Source organism: Bufo bufo, chromosome 5 (genome assembly GCF_905171765.1).
Source record: "Bufo bufo chromosome 5, aBufBuf1.1, whole genome shotgun sequence".
NCBI classification, from domain to species: domain Eukaryota; kingdom Metazoa; phylum Chordata; class Amphibia; order Anura; family Bufonidae; genus Bufo; species Bufo bufo.
The window spans coordinates 502,010,404-502,022,254 of NC_053393.1; the positions used below are offsets into that span (position 1 = coordinate 502,010,404).

At 44.1% G+C, this 11,851-nt stretch overlaps 1 protein-coding gene across 5 annotated transcripts in view; it reads right to left on the reverse strand.

The window, feature by feature from the left end:
* LOC121002790 (phosphofructokinase, platelet) overlaps positions 1 to 11,851 on the reverse strand; it is a 91,265-nt gene that overhangs the window by 20,780 nt on the left and 58,634 nt on the right. For all 5 annotated transcript variants that reach the window (XM_040434333.1, XM_040434331.1, XM_040434335.1 and 2 more), the window contains exons 10-14: positions 9,281 to 9,406; positions 8,452 to 8,516; positions 7,328 to 7,397; positions 1,900 to 2,046; positions 103 to 173 (exon numbers count right to left, since the gene is read on the reverse strand). In XM_040434333.1, coding sequence (XP_040290267.1) covers positions 103 to 173; positions 1,900 to 2,046; positions 7,328 to 7,397; positions 8,452 to 8,516; positions 9,281 to 9,406 — 479 coding nt within the window. The remainder of the gene's footprint in view (positions 1 to 102; positions 174 to 1,899; positions 2,047 to 7,327; positions 7,398 to 8,451; positions 8,517 to 9,280; positions 9,407 to 11,851) is intronic.

Below are 11,851 nucleotides of genomic sequence, written 5' to 3' on the forward strand. Positions count from 1 at the left end.
TTACCGTAATTCTGCGCGATTAGCCAAGCGCCCCAGCCATGCAACTGAAGCAAATATGGTCTTATAATCTGTATAAAAAATGCTGAAGAAAATGAAAATTACCTTTTGGTTCCCAGGATAGATCCCCCTTGGCCAGTCCAGCCGCCAACATCTCCCCATTTTATTTCTTGAATCTAAAAGGACAAAAAAAGTTTAGATTTTTTGGGCCGAACCAATAAAGAGCGCCAATCTGCACTTGTTTAACAGGCCTTTTGGACAGCCTGATGCAAAATGAAAAGGGGACAAACATTTGTTATTACGATCTTTCAACCCCCATTCACTTTGCATATCTTCGGCACAGGGCAATATGCTGCCAACTGACGGCAATTTAAGATGCGATCAACCGAGAAGACAGCGCTTTGCTCATTTGGTGGCACCTTTCTGTGGGAGAATTATCAGGAACATACAGATGTTCATTTCCAATAATGGCCTACTACTTGAAGAGTGTAAAAGAGCCCTAAGCCTGCAACTAAACCAAGTTTCAACATCGTTTTTCATGAAGGATAAGGGTGGCATAGTGGCCTAATAGGCTACGGACACCTTCAGGACAATTTGTATTATGATTGCATTTTATTTTGAGCTAAAAAAAAAATGATTGCCATTATCAAAAATTTTCAGCCGTTTTTGAGAGACAGGGGTTAAAAATCAGTCTGTTTGCTGAGTATCACTTCTCCGTCCCATCAACAGACAGCTCATGTGAAGCCTGATCTCTGAGTGATAAACACTCATTTAAGCCATACTCTTATTAGTTTGATGAGAGTTTAGCTACAATGAGTGTTTACGAAGTCAAGATATCAGAGACAAGGCTTTGCATGAGCTGATGCGACTGAAAAGTGATACTCGGCAAACAGATAGGTTGCTAACCCCTGGATCTTAAAAATGGTTGAGAATTTCTAATAAAAATCAATAGAAAACAATACTTTAGCCCAAAATAAATAACATAAAATCATACAAAACTGCCCCGAAGGTGTCCACAGCTTTTGAAGGAGCTTCCCAACATTTCTTCTGATGGCATGTATGGATGTGCTGCTGTCTCTGGAGCAACACTGAAGAGACCAAGCACCATGGTCGCTTCATCGTGCTGATTGTGGAGGTCCAGGGGGTTGGACCTCCTACAAATCACACAATGATTGCCTATTGTAGGTCATCAATGGATGTTCGTGAAAAATCCCATGCAATTTAACGACCTATAGGCAGAATGTTAGTCCGTGTCACAGCTATCGCTTTGCCTCCGTGTTACCATGTGCACCAAAATTCCACAGCTTGATGCGGAGGGTATGTTCCAACAGAATGTAAATGGCAATGGTAAAATCCGCTACAGATTTTGTCATGGATCTGTGGCTAAATCACGTCAAATCCATCCTAAAATCTGCATGTGTTACAATCCGCAACATGCCAATTTAGAATCCACACCAAAGGTCATATTCTGAGGCAGAAAATCTGCAGAGTCTCCGTCCTGTTGGAACATATCCTGAAGAGAGACACTGATGGCAACATTTCCCACACAAATCCAAATCAACAAACACATTGATGCCCCTACGTACATACCTACCGCTATTTAAGACCTTGTGGATCTAGATGTTGTTGCACTTGGTGATATGGAGTCACACAAGGTCTTCATTACAGGAACACAACAGAAATCAGAAAAGGGCATGTTGTCATCTCAAACCGCTGCTGGACTTCTAACTTGTAGGGTAAGGACAAACGGACTGGCGCATACGTCACATACCCCCTCAAGAGCCAACGGCCACCCAAGAGATCGGTGGACAAGGCTTGCCGTGTGCGGCTGGCCACACCGCAACTGTACTGCTTGTCCTTACCCTAAGGCCTTACACTCTATCATTCCCCACATTTATTCACCTGTCCTTTGGCAAATCCTTCAAATCCATCATTAACAGCGAACATCTTGTGCCCTTCAGTAATTCCCACCCTCACGGCGGATCGGACGGCTCCGTTCATTCCAGCAGCAGGAGCTCCCACGTTTAAAACAGCCACATTGAAGTTACTCTGGTGGGAAGAATGTAAAATGATATAAACCCTATGGTAACAAGAGCTGACTGGAAAAAAAGCATCCAGCGGGGACAGGAACTGCAATGCTGTAATAGCGAGACTTTCAAAGGTTGTGCGTTTTTTTCTCCACCGTTTCCGGTCATTTATTTTTTATTTAGGTTGGAAAACACTTTTAAAGGAAATCTGTCACCAGATAAACTATTTGCACGTAGCTGTGGTTCTTCTGATTAAGGCTACCTGCAGTAAGGTATCTGTCCTGCTGTGTCAGCAGTAGAATAGCTTGTCAGAGTTCACAGTATCTGGCATAGCCAAACAGGCCCATGCACCGCCAGACCACATTGACTATAATGGGATCCGGCTGGGATTTGACTGGTTTCCAGCATGAGCCCTGGGTTTCGATCAGACAAAAACTGGTGCATGCACTGGTTTTCGTCCAGCCAACTGGAAAACTTTGGAAAACGGCCGGGTCCCATTATAGTCAATGAACTCTAGCGGTGAACACAGCAGTATCTGGCTAGGCCAGATATGGGGAACTCCTCTGCCAGAACAGCCTGCCGGATACTTTAACACAGGTGTAGAGCTAGCCTAAAGCACAGTTTTTCTTTTGTTGGTCCGTTGTAGAGTTATAATACTTTTGCTTTGGTGCAATGAGGGCATCAACATTGCTCTTGTTGCACCCAAGTCCAATAATTTCTGTGGCCAGCCCCTTCCTCGCTGCTTTGATTGACAGGGCCAGGCAGTGGCAAAGCAACCAAGCAGCGGCTGGCCACAACAAGAGCAATGGTGACTCTCCCATTGCATCAAAGGCCTAATTTGTATATTAAGAAAAAGTATCATAATTCAGGAATGGAGATTCCGATCAACAGAAGAGAAACAGCGGGAACAATAGCTTTGTGTCTATGCAACCAGCTGGATAGGGAGGTCGCTGGTGACCGATACCCTTTTAGAAAATAGCTAGCACCAAACTTTGGAATTATTTATATAAAAAAAGCAGTGTTAGTATTTAGCGGTAGACATATACTTTAAATGTGTATTGTATAAGTGATTTTGTCAAAGACCAGCATACTTTGGTCATCGCTGGCTACGTGTATCATTACAGTACGTGGAAGTAAATAAGTTAATGTATCAGTGATAAGATAAGCTAAGATAAGATAGTTCCTCTTTCGCTTCTCTACAGAGACGTTCTGAACTTACATCTTCAGCAATATCCATTACCAACAACCCAAAGTGGGGGGAAAATGCCCCTGCGTCTTATGGGGTGAATACTAATCAGCGCTTTCATTATGGAAGCGTTCATTAGTATCGGAGGACCGGGAACGGTGAAGGCTCTGTACTCACCACTTCCTGGTCCTCGGCTGTTGGCTGTGAAGGCTGTGCACAGCATGAGGGTGCTCTGTGACCTCATGCTGTGCGCGCAGGTTCACAGCACAGCCGACAGCAGGATGAAGAGGATCACGATGTAGGTGAGGAGCGGCGGCGTCTGGGAGCAGGAGAGGTAAGTGTTTTGTTTTTTTTGTTATCTGAGGCAATGGGGGCTGATCAAGAGGCAATGGGGGCTGATATGAGACTGGGGGCTGATCAAATGAGGCATGGGGGGCTTATTTGAGACTGGTGGTCTGATCTGAGGTCTGAATGGGGTCCTATTTATATTGGGGCTCATATCTGAGGTCTGATTGGGGGTCATTCACTTTTGGGTGTGAGCTGAGGTCCTATTGGGGTCTTATTAACATTAGGGATCTGATTGGAGCTGTGATCTGAGGTCTGATTAACATTGGGGGTCTGATTGCTGGTGTGACCTGAGGTCTAATAAAAAATATTTTTTTCTAATTGTCCTCCTCTAAAAACTAGAGGCGCCTTATAGGGCGAAAAATACAGTACTCCTCTCAGGCCCGTTTCACACTTGCATTGTTGTTTTCCGTTATTGAGATCCAGCAGAAGTTCAGTTTAGTCCTCCTGCATTCTGAATGGAAAGAGATCTGTTCAGGATGCATCAGGATGTCTTCCGTTCCGGCAGCATTCTGTTTTTTTTCCCTTAGTTACGGGTGTTTTAACCTCTACAATATGAGGACCTTCTCAAGATGCCTCCTCTGCCACTTCTCTGAGGCCAAAACTGCTTTCCCTCACTTCCCATACACACTTGCTGTAGCCAGCAGCTCCCTGCCAGCCAATCAGATTGGATTACTGAGGGACACGCCTCCTCACTCTGAAGCCTCATGCAGGCATGCAGTGTGAAGGACCGCCCTCTGTCTTCCTAGCCCGAGACACATGAGCCATAGCAACGGTCATTTAAGGGAGCAGTGGAAAGGGACGGGAGACATTAATGAAAGCTGTTATTATAAGGTAATTACAGATCATTTGACAATCATTGACAGACTAACTCAGGTATACATGCCGAGCTCTAATAAACTAGCAAATAAAAAAAGATATGACAGTTACACTTTAAATGGGAATCGAATCTGGGGCTCCACCTTATCCAATGAGCAATAGAAGCAAATCTGGAAATCCACATAGAAGAGTTCCCAAAATATGCTGATATTTGAAACTTAATTCAATGTGTTATTTTGATGGTATTTAGTCCCAGCTAGGACAGCCCACATGGTGCTAGGCTTCCTTCCTGTTTTAGGGACTGTCAGTCCCTTGGCAATATGATACATGTTCAGTGGGCTTGCCCATGGGGAAAAGACTTTTGATTGGGGTCTATTTCTTCATTAATTCAGTAACGGGTCACAACCTCTGGGTGGACCTTGGGAGGCACTCTTGAACAGGAGGATCTTGGTGATTCCCCCAAAATCTTGCAGATTGATTGCTTTATTTTTATTTTTTCTGGTCACTAAGCAGATCATTGCTACGGCCCGGAAGAGGAATTTTCTGGATTTCTCTGAGGCTAAGAGATGATTAGACTTTGATATCAAAATGGGAAGCCGACTTCTAGTAGATCACCATGACAAATTCTTGGAGATCTGGACCCCTTGGATTGACTACTCCCTTTCTAACCGCAGCAAAGTTTATTGCTCTCCATTTCAGTGAATGCCTACTCATGTCTCATTATAACCAGCTTGTCTGTGTCTTAATACTGGTTGTGGTTCGGGCCCGCACAGTTTACTTTTTCTTTTATTTACTTGGTGGTCTTATCAGCCCCTCTTAAAGAGATTCTGTCACCATGATCTTGGACTATTATCTGCATGATTACATGAGTAGGACTGCAGATAAAGATTCCAGGTTGCTATTTTTTTACTGCTCTCTGTTCCCCCGCGGTCACAGCTCAAAGCTGCACTGAATTACACTGTTGGGACTGCTGTGCACTGGAGTCCTCTACATTATGTTAGCACAACACAGCAGTCTTGGCTGTGTATTTCGGCGAGGCTTTCGGCACTCACAAAGGCGTAACAGGGGAGGGGGTCAGTGGTAAAATTAAAAATAGCGATCTGGATTCCTTATCCGCAGTACTAGTCATGCAGTACTGCAAATAATAGTCCAAGATCCTGGTGAGAGATTCCCTTTAAAGGATTTTGCAAATAAACTGGGTAGTTCGGCTTATCAGATTCCTAATTTTCATTGAATCCATAAAGTTCAGGTATAAAGGCTGGGTATACAAAACATTCTCCTATATGAGAACAACGTGTATCTGGAATTTGCCAAACTAGAGGTATTTGAGATTTGACAAACAAGAGGCTTGTTGATGGTATCACAGTTGACCCAAGATGGCTCCTTCAGAGAGTTTTTGAGTTTTCAGCAAGAAAAAATAATAGGTTCTACCAGTACTTAGTAAGCACTAAGCACAGAGCCGTGCCCTTGATACCGGCAACCAAAAACACCTTCACTGACCTAGAGTCACATGTGGGGGGTACTTCTTTTTGTAAAAAAAGTTCCTCCTAACTCTGAAGGACAGATGGGAAAAAGATCATGGGCCCATAGCTGCAGATAAATGGGAGGATATTCTTAAGAATATGACACAAGTATCTTTGAGTGAAGCTCATAGAGTATCCCAGATATATCTAGTGCACTGAGTCTAGAAGACCCCTGTGTTCCTTTATAATATGGGATACAAGGTGGATAGATGTGATGCAGAGGGAGTGGACCTGATGCATGTCTTGTGGACCTGTGGTAGACTGAAAAGATTTGGAACAGAGACTATTGATCTTACTGGGTCGGTAGTGTTTTTGGATATGTCTCTGACCTACCAGTGTCAGTGGAGCTGTTTTTCTTGCTTTATGTAAAATGTTTAAAAACAATAAAATCTGAACAAAAAAAAAACATTTCACTGTTGTTCAACAATCTAAAGTGAGCGCTGTTTTTGCTTCCTATTTTTTGTTCGTTATGCCCTGATAGTCTTGCCCTTTTTTCTTTTGTACAATGTTATGGTTAAACAAAACTCAAAAAATGCAATAAATATTATTGTAAAGAAAAAAAGAAGATAAGCGAAGAAGAGTTGTTAAACAGTTAGTGCTGGTTAATAGCAGCAGGGACACAGCAAGTACAAGTATAGTTTGCTCATGCTGTGGGAACACGTGCAAACAGATACACTGCATGCGGTATAGAAAGCATTTTATCTGGACATTTTAGCCGGTCTTAAGCACTAAGCATATAAATTACGTACACTACACTGGTTGTCCGGTCAGGAAGAAGAGAAAATTATTGCATTACTATTATTAGTAATCTATTAGTTATCTACATAATGCAGAACACACATTGTTAATGAATACTGCCCCAATGAATTATATTCCATTGTACTGTAAAAAGGAAAGGCCTCAATCAGGTCTCCACACTCTCCCTGTCTGGGTGTGGTAACCTAAACCAGCACAGGGGAATGAATATGGCACTTGCTCCCTTCCTTACAATGCCCCACCTATGCAGAAGTGAACTGGTGCTCCCACTGCCCTCCATTCTCACACCACTGGATCGTATCTCGATACTTGCCCTGTCTGGGTGTGGTAACCTGAACCAGCACAGGGGAAAGAATCTGGCACTTGCTTCTTCCCTTACCACGCCCCACCCATGAGGAAGTGAAATGGTGCTCCCACTGCCCAATGGCTTCATAGTCTAAGCGCTTCATGGTGCATCCATCCATGCTCCCTGAGAAGGAGGACATACCTTCCAATCTTCTCATAAGTATAGGAAAGGCAACTAGAGTATAACTAATCAAAAATTATTTTCAGATGACTAAACCATTGTAACTGGTGATTACAATGAAGAGATGCTGTGAAATTATTCCAAATTATCAGTGCCTCTAATATAAATGTAAGTAAATGTAGACCTTAATTTTTAATCTTTAATTTACCTTTGGAAGTTCAGATATATTTTTCTTATGGGAGAGGAGTTTGTATGTGTTGAGGTTGTTCTCAAAACTCCTAAAATATAGAAAAGGAAATATTTTGATACATTTTGTGACAATTCTAATGAACAAAGGATTAAAGGGGTTTTCTCATCTCAGACAATGGGGGCATATCGCTAGGATATGCCCCCATTGTCTTATAGGTGCGGGTCCCACCGCTGGGACCTGCACCTATATCAAGAACGGTGCCCCGAAAGTAAAGGAGAGCCCTCCATTCATTTCTATGGGGCCGCCTGAAAATAGCCGAGAGCTGGCTCGGCTGTTGCTATCTGCCCCATAGAAATGAATGGTAGCATGGGCCGCGCATGCGCAGCACACTCCCATTCACTTCTATGGGAGAGGCGGGGATTAGCGCTTGGTGGTGGACGGACCCAGGAAATCTGGGGTCCTCCAGCCACAGTGCTCCCCGCTCCGTTCTCGATATAGGTGCGGGTCCCAGTGGTGGGACCCGCACCTATCAGACAGTGGAGGCATATCCTTGCGATATGCCCCCATTGTCTAAGATGGGAATACCCCTTTAAAGAAGTTGTGCCAAGTTTTCACATTATCCCTGACCAATAAAGTCCCCAACATGATCCTGACAACAAGAGTCCTGCTGTCCCGTCCTTATGGAGCTGCAGTCCGCACATGCTATCTCCAGCAGTCCCAGAGAAAATAAACCACTTTAAAGCAACTCCTACAGGGGATGATAATCTGCTGTTTACTAGATTTTCTTCAGATCTTTCTCTTTGGCTGTGTTTTTAGCTCCATTAGTTCCCAGCTATGATCTGTGACTACAGTTCAACTGCAGTGCCTACGAGGAGTGTGAGCTAGTCTGAGACACACCCCTGCAGAAGAACAACCAATGATGAGACAGGAGGTGTTTCTAAGACTAGGTTCCTTAACTCTTTAACTCAATTTTCATTAAATAAGTGGTTGCAGCCATCTTTCATCTAAAAACAAGTATTGTGAGATAACAATGGGGGTTCTAGACTCCCCACCAATGTAATCTGAAATGTGTAATAGACGAGTTAAGTGATCCCACAATTGAATATCGCTTTAATAATATAAAAGTGCAGCGTAATATGTACCTTCCTCGCAGCCTTACAGCATCTTCGAATTTCCTTTCATCCATCGCCTTCTGTACTTCTTGAGTCTTCAGAAAATAAGAAAATAAACACTGGATTAATTCTCCAAATTACTGGCGTGTCAACATGTAGCAGTCACAGAGGTAACTGAACTGAGACTGACCCAGGGATGGACCACCCATAGACCATACGGGGAGATTTCCCAGTGGGCCAAGACCCAGGGGGGCCTAAGAGCTCTTCGCGGCCACTGGCCAGGTACATCAGCTAGTCGCCGAAGTTGCCCCCCTGAATTCAACTGCATTGCTATCCTCAGGTCGGTGATACAGTTGAATGTTGCAGCAAGGGTGGCGGTATTACTGTGGTATTTGTTTCTGTTGGAGTGGTATTTTGTGCTGCACTACGGTATTGCTGACCCAGCCTTCTTCTGATGTCTTTGCCTACTTGTGTTGCCCCACCATCTGTTAATTTGGACCCACCTACATCATGGAACCACTCTTCGTTTTTTTTCCATGGCCATTGTAAGTTCCCAGTCTGCCCCTAGAGTGACCACGTCATAGGGCCACTGTCATAGGGATTGTGTAACCAGCTCCTACGCCTGTAGGTTTTTGGTGCTGCTATCAGACTAGATGAGGAGACTTCATTGTATAGACACCGGTGTGTCACATCGCTGATGTTTGGTGCCCGCTCCAGGAATTTATTTTGGTCCCATAAACCTCATCGAAAAGTATTTACAGTGGAGACTGTCGGGTCTGCCAAGTCCTAAAACTCAACCCTGTGATTGTTTGCTATAGCTTTAGCTAATACCCAGCTTTATAAATGCTCAGGCTCTCACCATCTGCACACATTCCATCAGAGGTAAGCGCACGGCTTGGTTTCCACATAACGATACCACACAGGCGGGCGTCTCTGGGGTGGCTTCAAGCAAGGCCAAGACACATTCCACTCCCATCCTGCTGGCCTGTACACAAAAGAGTTAACTTTATATACTCAGGTGCAGTATGACAGATGAGCAATAAATTCGGAGTAGTATACAGACAAGACCAAGGGCAGATACGAGAAAGTTCCAGGTTCTCAGAAGAAAGCAGTAATTTTCTCTTTATTAAATCACAGGCAGGGTACTGGCTCTTCTTCAAGGCTATGGACATCTTTGGGGTCTATTTTTCTAAACATTTTGGGCTAAAAATCAATTTTTCAATTGGCCTTTATTAAGAATTTTCAGCCACTTTCCTAGTATAATGGTCTAATCTGTGTATTTGCAGAGCAGCAGAGTTCTGTGTTACCACTGAATCCCGTCATCTGATGGCTCATGTGAATCCCTTATCTGTGATCTCCTTATTTAAGCCATAGTCGTATGTGTGTGGCAGAAAGTGAGCTGTAATGAGTATTTAAGAGTTCAAAGATCATTGGCTACAGATGAAGCAGGCAGCTCTGCTGGATGAAGGGACTCGGAGCAAATAGAAACCGACAGTCTGCAGATACACTCTCGATGAACCCCCTGTAGTACAAGAACTGCTGACAAAATTATTTTGAATGAGCAGTAAAAAAAAATATAATAATAAAATTAGCAATAATAAAAAAAAACACAAAGGTGTCCATAGCCTTTAAAGAGAGCAGCTGTGTACGGAGACTTGTCAGAATATTCGATTAGAACTCTGCATTGTAGAGTTCCTTTGTTATTCCTCCTCGAAATGTATGAATACATTGACAACTGGGTGTTACCATTCACCTTAGTCATAGGGCAAGTTCCTACATAGTCCGAGAGGTGCACCCTCCCATTTATAAACGGAAGGATAGTGCCCAGTCCTGAGTTTACATTTCTAGGAGGAATAAGAAAAGAATAGGACAACACAGATCCTAAGAAATCCATGCTGTAGAACATAATAATGAACATGTTGTAAAATAAATTGGTGCATTTTATAATAGCAGTATGCAATATTTCTGTAATCCTCTCCCACTGAGCGCCATGACTCCGAACTCACTCCAACCAAATGTTGCATGGGTTACAAAGGATGCATAGGTGGCCTGCTCCTCTCCTGACAGCAAAATTGAGGGTCCCTGTTGGGTTCTTCCTTTTCCTAGTACAGAAATCCCCACCTAATAAGCGTCTCATATACCCCTCATAATCCTAATATCAATGGTACACCTATAACTCTTCCCAAGATTGACACTTATAGCCATCCACAGGATAGATGATGGGAACCTCTGGGAACTCTACCGATCACAAAAACATTGGCCCTATGCCCCCCATGTGAATGGAGCAGCAGTCATGTGTATGCACTGCCATTCCATCCAGGGGATACATGAGCAATATACTCACCTATCCCTGTCAGTCCCATAGACTATGAATGGAGCGGCGCGCCATTCAAACAGGGCACACGAGCCTACCATTCACATGATCGAATCAGACATTTAGAACCTATCCCATGGATAGATGATAAACGCCAGTCTTGGGATGAACGCTTTAAAATTTGCAGTCTTTTACCACTTACCTATCACTCTCCAAACCTAGTCATGCAGTTATAAGCACTTCAAATCACACAAATAACATAAATACATACACCCAGATAGAAATGTAGGAAAAGTTTAAGTCTGGAGACTTAAAGGGGTTGACTCATTTTGGACATTGGGGGCATATTGCTAGGATATGTTCTCAATGTCTGATAGGTGCGGGTCCCGCCTCTGAGACCTGTACCTACACCGAGAACGGAGCGGGGAGAGTGGTGGTGGAGGACCAAGCCCATTCCCCACAGAAGCGAATGGGAGCGCACCTATCCTTACAATAGAGCCCGAAAAGTGCATGCTCAGACACCCTCCATTCATTTTTATGGGAGTGCCGATAATAGGCGAGCGACGCCCTCAGCTATTTTTGGAAGTCTCATTGAAATTAATGGGAAGCGCAAGTGCGGCCACCGCTCCATGCACTTCTACGGCACTTACGGAAATAGCAGAGCAAGTAGTCGCCTATTTTTGGCACTCCCATACAAATGAATGGAGGGCGGCCGCAAATGTACTTTCCAGGCTCCGTTCAAAGGATAGGTGCGGGTCCCAACTCTAGGACCTATTAGACTTTGGAGGCATATCCTAGTGATATGCCCACAATGTATGAGATGATAAAACCCCTTTAACCCTTTCGCTACCAGCGCCGTACATTTTACGGCGCTGGAGCGATGTGTAAACATGGCGCCCGCCCGCAAGTGCGGCGGGCGCCATGGCTGGCAGATCGCTGCCGTTTCAAACAGCAGAGACCTGCCGCTAATTACCGTGACCGGCAATAATGCTTGATCACGGGATCTAAATGCACAAAAAACCTTCCTACCGATGCCCCGTGCAGCCAATTGGGGCATCGGTATTTGTGCTGAACAGTTTCAGCCTCGCTGACGAGGCTGAAAGTGTTCATGCTGCA